We start from the raw sequence: 16,434 nt of genomic DNA on the forward strand, positions 1-16,434 counted from the left end.
GTCTGGAGGACCGTACAGTTGCGCATACTGGGGGAGGACCCCGTCCACGAGCTTCTCCAACTCTTCTGAACTGAAGGCGGGGGCCCTTTCCCCAGTCGCAGCAGCCATTGTCACTTCCAGACCGAGTTCACAGCAGCACTTGCAGTATAGGTCCTCTCCTGTGGATGATCAGGTCTCGAATGATTGAGCTGATAGAAAATGGCGGTCACGCCCGCGGCGGTGCGTACCGCGGCGGTGCGTCCCGCGACCGCCGGCGCACATCGTCATTGGCTCCTGAAACCCATAGGCTTCAATGTTAACCAATGCGTCTTCGCACAGCGGTCTTCGACCGCCTACCGCCACGGTGCGCCCCGCCAGCGCAGTGACCTCACATCCCATTGTCCCACTTCACAGGTCAGGCATCGGCCATTTCAAGGGCCCACATGGCTTAATTTCTAATGCGTCACACGGGCCTAGGCCTTGCAATGGCACACATACAAACATATCAAACCATACATTTACCTGTACTGTGCAAGCTGTGTTGTACGTACCTGTGAGTGGATTGACTCTGTACTCCATATTCTCCTTCCTAGGCACCGTCCGCTGGGACTAGCGATGAGAAGGAGGAATCCTTGCGTGTACCGGCCGCTGGTGGACCTGTCGACAATGGAAGAACGCCATATAATACTACGATACCGACTTGACCGTGCCTCCATCCATGAACTGTGTGCCCAGCTGGAGCCAGCCCTGATGTCCCCCATCCGCCAACCCACAGGAATTCCCCCTCTGGTGCAGGTTCTGTCAGTCCTCCATTTCTTTGCAACTGGCTCATTCCAGACAACAGTGGCCATGTCATCTGGGATGTCTCAGCCTATGTTTTCCAAGATCTTATCCAGAGTGTTGTCTGCCCTGATGAAACTCATGCGGAGCTACATCATTTTCCCAGAGGAGGGTGATTTGCCTACAGTGAAAGCTGATTTCTATGCCCTTGGACACATCCCCAACATCATTGGTGCAATTGATGGAACCCATGTGGCTTTAGTCCCCCCAAATGACGATGAACAGGTGTACAGGAACAGGAAGAATTACCATTCAATGAATATCCAGGTGGTCTGTTTGGCTGACCAGTACATCTCCCATGTGAATGCCAAGTTCCCTGGGTCAGTGCATGACGCGTATGTGATGCGAAATAGCAGCATTCCCTATGTGATGGAACAGCTACAGACAGCGTGTGTGGCTAATAGGTGACTCTGGTTACCCCAACCTGCCGTGGCTATTGACCCCAGTGAGGAATCCCAGGACCAGGGCAGAGGAACGGTACAATGAGGCCCATGGGCGTACTAGGAGGGTGATTGAGCGAACCTTTGGGCTCCTGAAGGCCAGATTTAGGTGCCTGCATATGACAGGTGGATCCCTAATGTACTCACCAAAGAAGGTGTGCCATATCATCGTGGCGTGCTGTATGCTCCACAACCTGGCTTTGCGACGCCAGGTGCCTTTCCTGCAGGAGGATGGTCCAGATGGTGGGGTTGTAGAAGCCGTGGAGCCTGTGGAGAGTGAAGAGGAGGAAGACTCTGAGGACGACACAGACAATAGGGACAGAGTGATACAACAGTATTTCCAGTAACACCCAGGTAAGAATCACCCACGCCATTTCACAATTGCTTATAGCCTCCTGCATCTGTACATTCTGTAGTTCCCCACAGATGTTTTTCATTGATTTTTGCCTTTCCCTTCCCTTCTCAGTGCTGTCTGACTCAGTACCTGACTTCTGCTTGGTTCGCCCATGAAATACAGCGTATTGACATTGGTATGTTGTCATGACTAATTGACAGAACAGAAATTGAACAGTAATATGTAATACATTTGTTAATAATACAGCATGACTCAAAACAGATTTGTGTGCAAAATGTGATTTATTTACAGTGCTAGATATCGGTACATGTGATTCTAAGGGTGATGGGTGGGGGTGGAGGAATATCCATGGCAGAGTCCAGTTCTCAGTCTCACAGGTGCATTGTTCTTTTGCCTGTGGAAGGATGGAGCATAGGCAGTTCATGGTTGGACAGGGTGGCAATGTGGGACAGTGGGAAGACTTGAGGGGGTATGTCCTGCTGGCGGGGGTCTTGACATCCTACTCTGTCTTTTTTTTTGGTCTCAGGCTCCTCTTACGGGGTGGTTGTTCTTCAGCAGGAGGTGGGGTTCTGGGGGGCTGTCGAGGTGTTGGGACCTCCTGTCCACTAGCGCCGGCGGAGGTGGTAGGCTGTTCCTGGTCCGGCCTAGTGACAGGGGCCCTGTGTGGTGCACCATGGTCCCGCAACGCGTCCTCTATCCTGTGGAGGGCCAGGACGATGGTCCCCATTGCGGTCCCGATGATTCTCAGCTCCTCCCTGAACCCCATGTAGCGTTCTTCCTGCTGTGCCTGGATCTCAGTGAACCTGGCCAGTACCGTCGCCATCGTTTCTTGGGAGTGGTGGTATGCCCCCATGATGGTGGTGAGGGCCTCTTGGAGAGTGGGTTCCCTGGGCCTCTCCTCCCCCCCCTGTCGCACAGCAGCCCTCCGAGCTGCCCGGTTTCCCCCGGCCTCTGTCCCCTGGCCGGTGTGCCCGCTACCACTGCCCCCAGGTCCCTGTTGTTGTTGGGGTGTTGGGTTAGCCTGGGTGCCCTGTAGTGGCGGACACACCGCTGATTGAGCTGTCCTAGAGACAGAGGCATGGGCCCGCTGGGTGGGAGCTGTGCTGGTGTTGGCAGAGGGGGTCGGGTCTGGTGTGGCCTGTGGCTGCCTGAGGGGAACCGACTGCCCAGAGGTCCCCGATGGTCCGGGCTGGTCATCAGGTTCACTGTCGACAGAGCTGCTATCCTCAGTTTGGGCCTGTTCCGGGGGTGGGATGGACACTTCTGGACCCTCCTGGCTGGTGTGTTGTCGTTCGGGTCCTGCATGGGGTAAGAGAGTTTGGTTATTGTTTCTGTGTGTGCAATAGCGTGCGTGTCATGGGTGCCCTTGTCCCCCAGTGCAGGCATTCCCTTGAGGGAGGTGTTGTGAGGGTAGTTAGGGGGGGGGGTTAGTGCAGTGGTCATGCTTAGGTGATGGGTGCCCATGATTTGTGTTGGCATGCAGGAGTTGGTGTTGGGATGGGTGGGTTGTGCTGGTGAGACATTGTCAGGGAGGATGTGTGCTGGGGGGTTGGGGGTGAGGGTGGGGGTGTGGGTTGGCATGCTGGTGGGGTGGGGGGGGATATAGTAGTTGAGATTGGACTTACCAGAGTCCATTCCTCCAGATACTCCTGCGAGGCCCTGAGGATGCAGGATGTTCAAGACGTCTTGCTCCCACGATGTGAATTCGGGAGGGGTGGGTGGGGGTCCGCCGCCAGTCTTCTGGACCGCGATGTTGTGCCGGGAGACCATCGATCGGACCTTCCCCCGTAGGTCGTTCCATCTTTTGCGTATGTCCTCCCTATTCCTGGGATGCTGTCCCACCGCGTTGACCCTGTCCACGATCCGCTGCCATAGCTCCGCCTTCCTAGCTATACTGGTGTGCTGCACCTGCGAGCCGAAGAGCTGGGGTTCCACTCTTAGGATTTCCTCCACCATGACCCGGAGTTCTTGGTCAGAAAAGCGTGGGTGCCTTTGGGGTGCCATGGGGTGGTGTGGGTGTGGTGTGGGGTGGTGTATGTGATGATAAGTATGTTGGTGAGTGGTGCTTTGTGCTACTATGTGGTGTGTGTGATGGTGTAGTGTGCCTCAGTGTGTCTTGCTTTGAATTGTCTGCTGTGTCTCTCTCTCCTACTCTCAGTAATTCTGGTCGCAGGGGTTTGTGGGTGATGTGGGTGTGTGTTTTATAGTTGGTTGATTGTGTGGGAGTGGTGTGTGTATGTGTATCAGGTGTGTGTATTTCAAATTGTCCAATGTGGCTGGGTTTTGGTGATGTGTGTGTATTCTGACCATGGCGGTGTGTACCGCCAATGGAATACCGCAGTTGAATGACCGCCGCGTGGATTCGTGGGTCGTGATGGCATGGGCGTATTTCTGTTGGCGTGACGGTGGAGGTTTGGTCATCTCCAGTTTATCGCTGCCCGCTGATGTGGCGGCCTGCAGTGGAGGACGGAATTTTGGAGGTTTGGCCGTTGTGGGTCAGAATGACCGTGGCGGTTAACCGTGGCCGCGGCGGTGTTATGGCGGTCTTCTGACCGGCGGTAAGGGCCTTTTACCGCCGAGGTCAGAATGACCCCCAAAGACTCTTTTATATATTTATATTTATATACTTTTTTTCCAAATCTTGCTCGGATCCGCGAATGGCTCAGCGGATTGCATAAAAGGGAAAAAACACTTTTTTGGATGCGAGGGTGGGTGTGAGAGTGTCTCTCTGAGTGTGACAGTGAGTGTGAGACTGTCTATGTAGGTGTGAGTGGTTGTAACAGTGTCTGCCTGGATGTCAGACTGAGTGTAAGAGTAGCTGTCTGGGTGTGAAGGTGAGTGTCACAGGTGAGTGTCACAGTGTGTCTCTGGGTTTGACACTACATGTGAAAGTCTCTATGTTAGTGTAAGACTGAGCGTGAGAGTCTGTGTCTGGGTGTGATTGTGAGTATGGCAGTGTCTGCCTGGATGAGAGGGTCGGTGTGAATATTTCTCTGACTGTGAGTGTCTGTATACATGTGACAGTGGACGTAACAGAATCTCTGTAGGTGTCAGAGTGGCTGTCAGAGTGCCTGCATGGATGTCAGACTGGGTGTAAGAGTACCAGTCTGGCTGTTAGGATCAGTCTCAGAGTGCATCTCTGGGTTTGATATTACATGTGAGAGTCTCCCTGTTAGTGTGACACTGAGCGTGAGAGTCTGTGTCTGGGTGTGAGAGGAAGTGTGACAGTGTCTGCCTGCAGGTGAGGGTGGGTGTGAGACTGCATAAGACTGTCTGTGTAGGTGTGAGATTGCTTGTAAAGGTATCTGCCTGGATGTCAGACTAAGTGTGAGAGTAGCTGTTTGGATGTGAGGGTGGGTGTCAGACTGTATCTCTGTTTTTTACAAATGTGAGACACTGTGTCTATATTAGTGTGAGACACTGTGTTAGTCTGACACTGAGTGTAACAGTCTGTGTCTGGGTGTGAGAGGAAGTGTAACAGGGTGTGTCTGAGTGTGAGAGGGAGCATGACAGTGTCTGCCTGAATGTGAGGGTGGGTGTGAGAGTGTCTGTGTGAGAGTGAGTGTGAGTGCCTGTGTACTTGACAGTGGTTGTAACAGCATCTCTGTAGGTGTGAGGGTGGGTGTGACAGCGTCTGCCTGCATGTCAGACTGGGTGTAAGAGTGGTTCTCTGTGTGTAATACTGAATGTCAGAGTGTCTCTAATATAATTTTTTTTGTTTTGACGTTTCCCGAGATCCACTGATCCACCCGCCGATTCACACTGGGGGCAGTACTGGACCACCGCAGGTGGATCCGTGGGTTTCGTGAAGCCCCAAAGAAAATCATTTTGTGCATTTCAAAGGCATTATTTATCCCATCACCACAACTATATCACCCCCATGGAGTCAGGGAACATGTACCTTGACCCCCATCAACTCAACTGCCCCCAACATCTTAGCCCTGGAGAAAGTTTAGGATCCGCGGATCGACCAGTGGTGGATCTGCGTATAGATATATATATATATATATATACACACACACACACACACACATATACATATGCACACACATATATATATATATGCCTTTATTTCTCCTAAACTACTAAAAAGGATTAGCACCAAATCACAAAAAGCGCAGGCCCTGCAGCCAACTGTAGCCACGCACGGCCAAAGGCTGTGCGCGGTGGTGGTTGAATTAACGTATAATAATGAAAATACTTTATGTTACACAAATAGAATTTCACTGAAAAACCAAAGATTACAAGGACGTTATAGTTAGAAAATAGAATTTAAAAAAACATAAATATTCAATTAAAAACACCAAAGTTTACATGGAGTTATAGTTAGGTTCATTTTTTAAATGTGCTAAACCCTAGAAATTCACCAGTTATAGAGTTATTTCAAGTAACTATAACTTGCGCCCTAAGGTAACTATAACTTGCGCCCTCCCAATGCACTGCTAAGTACACCACAAATTACAGCACTCATCACATCTTTGATAACATCAGTGATAACGTTACATTAACATGCGCAGTAAAACTATTGAGGAGAAAACTGCGCATGGCAGGGCGCCAGTTATAGTTACCTTAGAGCACGTGTTATAGTTACCTGAAAAACTAACTACAGCAGGTGACTTTCTATGGTTTTATACATTTAAAAAGTGAGCCTAACTATAACGTCTCTATAACCTTTGTTTTTTAATTCTATATATATAGATATACATATAGATATATATAGATATACACAAAATTAAAGTTGGAAAAATTAAATCCCTCTTAAGAAGGCCTAACAAGGATTATCATAGTGTAAATCTTCTACCCAGAGTTTGTTAAGGAGTAACACCAGAACACTTGCCTACTAGAGTAATCTATAAGATTCCATGTAAAAACATATCTCTCTACAAGCTTTAACACTACAACGAACAATCCCCCCTTAAATGCTTATTGGTTTTAAAATATGCTTTTCACAGTAAATATGTCAGCCCTTCCACCTTTGACGCAAATTTATAAAACAGGCCAGGCCCACAGCCCTGCTCACTGGAGATTTACCAGAGCCAGATCAGTTGTGCTGTATGGATCATAAGCTTACCTACCCACAAGGCAAAAAGTGCAATGCACACACTTTTTTCAGTGGAAGCACACACTCTCTGCCCAATGAAATGTTTTACTCTACAGACTCAACACCTGGTTTGGGTCAAAGACCCAAGAAAAAGTCTCTCACTTGCGCACATAAGGTGATGCGACAGCTGCACTGGCAAGCCAGACACAGAGGAACAGAGCAATTCACTGTTGAGCATATTACGGTAATATTACACCAGAGAAACTGCACCAACACTAAGCATCAACATTGCAACTACTAGCTTTATACATTTCAACACATTTTTCTTAGAGGTGGGCGAGCCACTGAAAACTCGAGCCAGGCTTTGGCCTGAAGCCTGGCTCTGGCTCAGCTCGACGTCCTGTTTGAACATTGAAACCATATTGACCGGAGCGTTCATGTAGCTTCTGCCACCCTGTACCCTGTATGTGGTGTTATAGCTAGAGCAGTCGACTTACGTACTGCGGAACCAGGTTCAAGTCAGTGTTGGCTCCTGTGATTGTGGGCAAATCACTTAAGGCCACATGTATCAAATGTTTTTGCATTCGCAAACAGTGCGAATTGCAAAATGCGGCCGTTTGCGAATGCAAAAATGCCTTTCACAATGTATGAAAGGCATTTGCAGTCCAATTTTAAGGAATCGCAAAAATAGCAATTCTTTAAAATTGCGACCCCATTTAGAGAATCGCAAATTGCGATTCTCTAAATAGGAAATCGCAAATAGAGAATTCCTATTTGCGATTTCCAAAGCACTTCCTAAATGCAAATTGGGCATTTAGGAAATGCAATTACCACAAATTAAAGTTTGGTGGTAAGCATGTGCAAATTTTAAAAATGCATTTTAAATGCATTTTCAAAATTGACATGTAGTGCACACATGCCACTAAGGCCTGTGTGTGCTTCACATGTCCGCAAATATTTTTTTGGGGTGCATCAGAGGGGGTCTTAGGGCTCCAGCACCCTGGGGTTTGCATCACCTAATTTGTGAATTCCTTCCTGGAATTCGCAAATTGGAAAATGCAAAACCATTCGCACCTATGGGCCTACAGGCCCATAGGGTTGAATGGAGTCCCATGCTCTATTTGCGATTTGGTAATAGTGTTTGCGAATTTTAAGAAATAGCTATTACCGAATCGCAAAATTCATACAACCCATTTTGCATTTCCTAAATAGCGATTTCTTAAAATTCGCTATTTAAGAAATGCAAATTGGATTTTTGATACATCTTGCCCCTAATCACCCCGTGCCTAGTAGGCAAATCACTTAAACTCCCCGTGCCCAGAAACAATGAATGGTGACCTTTTGTAATGTAAATGGTGATCATGTAAAGCGCTCAAAAACCTTTGGATTGAGTTTGTGCTATTTAAAACTGCAGAAATATGCACTAAGAGGTCAAAACAGAGCCTTAAGTAAGTAAAGACAAATAAATACTTGGGTAGTAACTGATTTGTACAAAGTGAATCCAGAAAACCTGGACCAATTGTGGATTCCCCGTTAAACTGTAATATTAGGCAAAAAAATTATTTCACCAAACATTTTTTTCTTCACTATGGCATATGAAAGCACTTTCAAACATGTGAGTTCAGAATATCAGTTATACAAAAAACGATTGTGTTTGATTTAATAGACTATAATGCTGCTCTATAATAATCTGGGCTAGTGCATTGTATAGCTGACAACTATCTTGCCTCTCAGTTTTTAAACATGAACCGTTAGTGAACTATCACTTTTAATAAAGTACTCAGTGCAGTGCTGTAATGTGATGTATTGATGTCAAAGCTTCCATATGTGTAAGGAATACATTTTTTGAATTTGAAGAGAGTTTATAATATTTTACGTGTTCTATATTTACATAGTAATATTTCCAGTGCTCAGTTAGTGCACGGGCTCTAAGATCGAACCAGATGCTTAACTGGGCTTGGCCTGAGTCTCCCTGTTAATTTCATGACTCACCTTCCTCTAATTTTTCTAGGATCTTACTAAAGGACCTGCAAAATTTGAGAAAGCTAATATTCAATACCCTCGTTCTAATTTATTTGTTTGTTTTTTGCCCTTATAAATAAAGAAACACAATTAGTTCCTTGTTTAAAATGTATTTAAGCACATAAAGAGCCATTAACTAATCTACTTACAACAAGAGAAAATAAGCATTTTCGGGATTAATATTAAAGGATAAATGTTTACACTCATGACTAGCAACAGTTTGAAAAAGAATTCGATTTTCATCTTAGAAATATGCAAGATTACACATGGCTAAAATAGGTGAAGTGGATAATTTAAAAGTTATGTTGGTAAAAATGTAACACAAGAAAATATTCTATCAACCACTACATAGCTACATCGCGCTAAAAACAGGACTTCTACTGCATCCTCCGTTATAGAGCTTTCCAAACTTCAGATGAAAAAACTTGGTCTCGTAATTATTAAACTTAACAGACTCGGTTTAGTTCAGGTTTTAGCCATATTAGCTGTGCTTTAACAGAAGGTATGTTCTCGAGCAGGCAGGAAGGAACCCTTTCACTGCGTCTCTACAACAACATACTTAATAGTCTGCGGCCATGTTCCTCATATTTCCTCATCTCCATGGGCGAGACCGCTGCCGTCTGAAAATAATTCAAGATCCCCTCAGCTAGAGAACAAGAAGCTGCTGGAGGTCCTGGTGCACACAGATTTATTGTCTGCACTATCAATGCGATCTTGGCTACACTTTTCGGACGCTTTTTTTGCGATGATTTACACTTTTGGTAATGTTTTGCATCATGGAGAATTCTCAGAGTTTGTTTGGAAACATTCGTTTTACTCTAAGCATTTGCTAGAATATCACGAAGCCAATTCGTTTTTCTTAGCTTTCAGTCTTCTTAGTTCTAAACGAAGCTTGTGAATGTTATGATCTTTGACATAGTCACTTATGTTCGATAAGTGCTGATTTCCGCTCAAAATGTCTGTTTGCTTCTGTGGCTCAATCAGGCCAAGCGACTTTTCTTTGTCTAACATCATCTGTTGACTGCTAATATTGGATGCGCCTGACACAGTCCCAGTAGTTAAACTACTTTCTGTAGAAAACAAATGTTCTGCAGTCAGACCAGTGATGTTGGGTAAACTTGAAGGACACGATTCACTAGTACACACAGATACATGATCTGGTATCTCGTCCTCTGTGATTTTAGTGATCCCTTTGGCTATAAAGCCACCAAAATTGCTTGCTTTTTTAATCGATGCCAGGCCGATTGTTACTTTTACTGGGGAAGTCTCAGTTGGATGATGCTGTTGTACAGCAGATGATTTTTGTTGACTGTTATCTTTTGAGTTTCTTGATCTAAGTTTCTGATTGGAAAAACTTAGACTGGATGGAAGAAGAGGATGTCGGCCTATCAAACTATTCACCAGGTTTGAGGAAAGCCCTTTCTTTGAACTCTTGTTTGAAACTGAGGAAGGATCTTCTGCAGGTTCGTTTCCCACTATTTTCTGGTTGCCCTCACATGGCAGGCTCAATTCCAAGACCTCTTGTGTAGACACTGCACTGTTACTTAACTTGTCTTTCTCAGTACCTGATGGCTGAACTACTTCAACAATGGATGGAGGACAAGTGCTATGGTTTTTAACTGTATCAACTGCTGGAGCCATTGAGAGTTCTACCTCTACAGATGTACTACAGCTTTCAGACTCTGAGCATTTGTTGGCTGCCATATCTGTCTGAGACGTTTCGCCCTGATATGGATTTTGTGATGAAGAAGCAGATACACTTTCTTGTGGCTGAAGTGCATCCTTTTCTGAAGCGTCATCCATTCGTATCACCTGGGCATCTTCTAGTGGTCTTCCAGCAGAATCAACATTAATTTCTACAAGAGTCAGTGTTATCATGGCATCAGCAGCCAAATCTTTAAAGCCCAATATACTTCTCTCCTTATCACTGGTGACAACTGACGGCACAACTGATGGTGCACTAGAAATATCCACTTTGAGAAGCGCAGTAGGCATACCACTGAGCCCTGCACTGTTACACCTTACAGGAGAACTTGAAGGTGCAGAGGTAAGTGGAAAGGCTTCTGTATTTTCACTTTCGATTTGTTCATTTGCTTTGGTGGCAGAGCTGAGGTTCTTTTCCCAGTAAACAATATGAATTTCTGAAGGTGGAACATTGCAGATCTTATGATAACAACAATAGGGACCGTTCAGATCATCACATTCCAGCCAAGAACCTGAAAAACAAAGAATTGATAAATTAGATCATCTTCTGTAATTTTACTGCAGTGGTGCACATGATTAGCGGCTTTCTGTTTCCACATATTTATTTTGACTTTTGGCAATTAAAGGTAGTCTGCAAAAAACTTTACACCCTGTGAAAGCTTTACCTTGGAATCAGCACATTTCATCTATCTAAGGTTTCAAAGTTGCAGCAAACTGACAATCCACCCCGCTTGCAAAAGGAACTCAATTGAAAAAAAAAGTTTTACAGCCTTAAACAGGAAGTTGTACCGTTATTCCATGTCATGAAAAATGCCACCAGGATGTGTTATTAAGGACAAAGTTATGAAGAGTCCTGAAAACACTACATCACAGCCGTAAATTGAGATTGGTATCCCTTGACGTTTGGAAGATGGATAGATATCCATCAATATTTGCTTATAGACAGAAAATGAGCCAAGAGAGCCTGAATATTGAAATAAAGAACCTTTAAATGTGAGAACAGGTAACGTTTTACTACTTGGCAATAACATTTTTTTTTTTTTGTAATATACATAATAGCTCTAGAAACTGTAGATGAAAGAGGGACGTAAACTGTAATGAATTTGAAAGTTACAAGATCAAAAACAAAAATGATATATATTTTTTTATTTGACAAGCAAAAACGGGCGCCGAGGATGAGGGGTGAATTTACCCCTCCACGTCTCCTTCAGTAGCATAAGGCAAAATAATGACCCCTCTATCGCCCGTCCGCCCTGCCCCAAGCCTGCAGAATGTGACGAGGGACTCCTAGGTCTCCTATAGCTCACATATATTTTTGCGTTGGGCTGAATGGGGTCACCCTGAAGGGTTAGGTCCTTGGTCGCCTTATCTAAAGGAGTGGAAGGCTTAATAGAATGCAAGGAGCGAGCGCTAACTTGACACCTGTTCTTGTGCACTTTTTTCAAAATGAAAAACAGGGCGCAAGAGTGTATGTCAGTTGAGCCTCTCATCTTTGGTACACAGCATTCTGAAGGCCACGGGGGAGTGGGCCACGGCCATCTGTGACCTGTCCCTGTGCCCAACTGGAAATATGGCGTGGGAGCAGGGACCTGCTTCTCCATGACCTGCAGCTATGTGAAGGCCATTGAGGATCGGGTCACTTGATATTTGTCCCTATACTCTGTTCCTAATTGAAAACAGGTGAAGGGGCGTGTGGCAGTTACTTTTGCAGCCCACTCACTTCTGAACAAGGTGATGGGGGTACATGGGCACATACAGGTCCAGCCATTAGGCTGCAGAGAATTAGGGGGACAATGGGGACATGTATAGGAGGCAGAAGGCAAGCAGAGGCATTGTAGAAGGCGTGGGGACCGCAGTGCATAGACACCATCATACACCACCTACTTTGGCCAATAGTACCACATACGCACAATCATATGACAACACACCATCCTTAATATGTGCACATAATTGTCATCGTATGTAGCTTCGTGTTTTTAACCTTTTACCAACAAATGGTTTTATTCTCAGAGCTAGTTGCAGCAATGCACACATACACAGATAATAGAAGGGGCCATCTTTTGAATGATGGCACACTAGATCTCAAAACCACAGCTGACATAATCAAAGGCATTCTAGAATTTCAATCGTTGGTGACTGTTAGTGATGCAGGACGAAGAGAACTGTTTTTCCTACACTAGATGACGCCTTGAAAGGTAACTTATTTCAGTGGGGTCGTGACACAAAGTGATGGTGTAGGTGTAGTTGGTACCCAAGTAAGGGTTCTAACTACACCCCATGTCCTAACCTCGCCTAACACATCGCCCCCTCAATTTCTGATAAAGGATCAAACAGTGGACATTTTTACAGTGAATTGTCTGCCAATAGCATGTTGGTGAACATGTATTTGAGTGTGATTTTAAAAGTGATAGCTGAAAAATCTGCAGCGTTTGAAATGTTAAATATGGTCATAATGGTCAAGTTGCCTTGGGCTCTGTCCAACATTTTTCCGAGTTTCCTGCTATTTTAGCCTTTGCGTTTTGGGAATTGTAGTTTCACATTCAACAATGCAAGTATGGCCTCAAAAATCCCAGCACGTTAAGCTCTTCTGGCTAAAAAGCAAGAGCTGGCTGAAGGTGCCAAAAATGACATGGTGCCAACTGGGTATGATAATGTCAAAAAATAACAGATACAAATAATCATTAATTTTTCCTCAAATTGTTGCAGGCCCTCTAAAGCAGGCTTCTCCAATGAGTAGAGAGCAACTGGCAGCTCTTCTGCTATCTGTAAGTAACTTTCCTGTGTGGAGCCCAACCTACTAAATTAAAAGCTTTTGCTTAGTTGAATTAATATAAGCATAACAAAATTGAAAGTGTGCATTTCAGATGAAAATATGTTTTCACAAGATATTTAATTCTGATAGTTGAGTGATAAATCATTGGCAATACGTTATACAAAGCTATTGCCTTGGTACTAGAGGTATTGTAGAGGCATTCCACATTGCAAAGGCTTTTTACATTACTGCTGGCAACTACGCCTGGTGCACAGAAGTGATCACTGGTAGTAACCCTATTTATGGCAGTAACTAATGTAATCTTGTCAGATGTGGATACTATTACAACACGTTAAGTTACTCTTGTTACAGAAAAGGGTGGAGACCCCTGCCTAAAAGTCCTTCACACATTTTCGCTTCGTTCCTTACAGTGTAGCATTAGTTTTATACATGGTATTTATTATCAGAAAAAACAACACAGAAGAACAAGTTACTTACCTTCAGTAACTCTTTTTCTGGTAATGGCTATATCTAGCACACACTCCTTATCTTACAATATTCCCTAGGCATCAGGCTGGATTTAGACATTTTTCGGTGAGCAGTACTCTTGTGCACTGGTAGGTGGCATCGTTCAGCTCCGCATGGCATCATCTGCAGCATCCACGACGGAAGTGACATGCACTGTATAAGGACCATCCTAGCACACTGAGGTCAGTTTCTTTTTGTGACTTTCCACACCAGAAGCCTGGAGCGACGACTAACACTGACTACTGGTGCGTTACATTTGGGTCCTTAAAAGGGAAACAACCATTAACTCTCTAACATCCGTTTGCAGAGCGGGGAGGATGGGTAGGTCAGTAAGGAATCTGTTGCTAGATAGAGACTTTACCAATAAGACTTTATCGAAGGTAAGTAACTTTTTCATCTGATAGAGACTTCTAGCCACAGATTCCTTACCTTTGAACAGATACCTAAGCAATAACTCCCTGGAGGATTAGACTAAAAAGTCCTGTAGGACCAAAGGGGAGAAAGGCCCATCACACCAGACCTGACTGTCCAGGCAGTAGTGCTTCATGAACAAGTGCAGGGAAGATCACGTTGCTGCCTGACAGATATTCAGGACAGCGACTCTGCAAGCTAATGCAGTGATCACAGCATTGGCTCTGGTGAGCTCGCAAGCCTTCAGAAGGTTCCCTTTTTGCCAATTTGTAGCAGATTTTGATGCAGAGTACTATCCATCGTGCGATGTTCTGTTTCTGCACTGCCTTTCCTTTCTTTGCTCCGACGTACGCTGCAAAGAGTTGATCGTCCACCAGTAACTCTTTTGTGCGGTCAAGGTAGAACAACAGTGCTCTTTGTATGTCAGCTGATGGAGTCTCTTCTTGCCCAAAAAAAAGAAGTGCAGTTTGTTGGCTGGAGTAGCTGGATAAGTAAAGATGTGGTTGATCCCCACTTCTTTGCAGATAAAAGAGGCAGACTGGGGTTGGTGAGGGGCTATGGAAAGGCCCAAGGACCAAACCGTAGGCCTACTGTCCTTAAAGCGCTTTAGCGCAGATTTTGCCTTCTCTTCAAACAAACGGGAGTCATTAAAGGGCCTGTCCAGGAGTCAGGCATGAACATCTCTTGAAAAGCAAGTGGTTCTCAACCAGGCGTAGTGACTAAGGGCAACCAATGATGAAACTGCTCTCCCCAAGGAGTGTGTCGTGTCCAGCCCACATCTGAGGGTGAACTTGACGGCATCCCTCCCATCAGCAATTGCTTGAGAGAGTATGGCTCAAGCCTTCTCCAAGATCATTGGCAACAATGCGCAACCAAGCCCCAGATGATATGGGAGTACTGGCCCAAGAGGCATGCAGTGTTCACCGATTGCAGTGCCAGGCTGTCAGAAGAGAACATCCTCTTCCTGAAGGTATCCAGGCTTTTGGATTCCCTGTCCTGTGGAGTGATAGAAAATGCGTTGGGTCGACTTTGGAGATGGAGGCTTGGACCACTAAGCTCGCCCGGGTAAGATGCTAGTTGAGGAAGCTTGGGTCCCCTGGGGTAGGGTGATGGCGGTGGGCAATTGTCCTATGCACAGGGCTTGGACCAGGCCCCAAGTACGACGTCAGTAAGGGCTCCACTAATGGGAATAATGGTTCGATGGGGGCAACACCCGGCTAAAGCACAGTCTTGACTGCCGCTGAGGGCAGTGTAAGATGCAGTACCTCAGCTGCCCTATGCACCACCACTGTGAAAGAGGAACCCTCCTCCACAGCCACGGCAGGTGGAGAGACCAGGCCAACATCTGGGGAGGTGTCCAGTCCACTAGCATCCACCACATCCTCATACCAGCTGTCCTCAGGATCTTCTAAAGACTGGTATCCATAAGGGACCACAGACCCCTCCTAGTCATTACCCAATCCAGGCCTGTCAAAAGAATAAGGCACAAGCCCCGATATGGGAAGTCTGCCCCCAGTTAGCGCTGGTGTTGGACGTCTCCCGCTGGGCCCGTATCGGAGTGAGGACAAATGATAGGGGTGGGGATGCCTGGGTGTTGGTGGCACTGGGCGCATCAGCACTGGAGTGGGTGCCAGGGAAGGTCGAGGTCACTGGACTGGCATCGCTCTGGATCCGTAAACAGGTCCCTAGGGCCCGACTAGCACCAAGGACGAACTCACCAGCAGAAGACCAGTAAAGGCTCCTCCTGGACCCATGGGGCACAAGAGCCCACCAGAGGTTTCAGGCCACCCAGAAATGAGGTGCATAGCGTCATAAAATTCGTTTAGTCTTTCGGAAATTCGGGGATGGGTGGAGGCAGCCTAGGCTCTACCAAAGAGCCAGGCTTCAAGTGCCCATGGCCCCGCGACTCATCCGCAAACTAGCGCAGTGAAGTCAAAGGCCTCTTCAACTTATTTTTCTTTTTGCCGGACTTACCCAACTTCCCCTACAAATCTTCATGAAACTTTCTAAAAATAAGTTCTCTTTTTTTGCCTAAGAGTGATCTGTCAAGCAGGGGAAAAGAAAAAGGGTGAGGGTCACAAAATGAAGAAGTCCCCATGTATTTTCCATACATAGCACTACTGCAAAAAACTGCTGAACAGAATTCCTCAAAATTTGGCAGGATGATAAATCTGCTTTATATATATTGATATGCTCATCCCTTGCTAAAGTCAATAGGCTCACTTTTTATATTTTGGTGTTGCGACTCTTGGACAAAGTCAGTAGTCGGACAGAGTGAGACCAGAACCTGCATACCTTCAGCCGTCCAACCTCAAACTGTGCACAGCCTTCGGCCATGTGCGCCATGTGGTTGGCTGTCTGC

The 16,434-nt window shown here is 45.9% G+C and overlaps 1 protein-coding gene across 2 annotated transcripts in view; it reads right to left on the reverse strand.

The window, feature by feature from the left end:
• Positions 1 to 8,769: 8,769 nt before the first annotated feature.
• Positions 8,770 to 16,434, reverse strand: part of USPL1 (ubiquitin specific peptidase like 1) — a 357,088-nt gene continuing 349,423 nt past the window's right edge. For both annotated transcript variants that reach the window (XM_069202190.1, XM_069202189.1), the window contains one exon: positions 8,770 to 10,893. In XM_069202190.1, the coding sequence (XP_069058291.1) occupies positions 9,515 to 10,893 (1,379 nt within the window). In that variant the 3' untranslated portion in view covers positions 8,770 to 9,514. The remainder of the gene's footprint in view (positions 10,894 to 16,434) is intronic.

Source organism: Pleurodeles waltl, chromosome 8 (genome assembly GCF_031143425.1).
Source record: "Pleurodeles waltl isolate 20211129_DDA chromosome 8, aPleWal1.hap1.20221129, whole genome shotgun sequence".
Classification (NCBI taxonomy): domain Eukaryota; kingdom Metazoa; phylum Chordata; class Amphibia; order Caudata; family Salamandridae; genus Pleurodeles; species Pleurodeles waltl.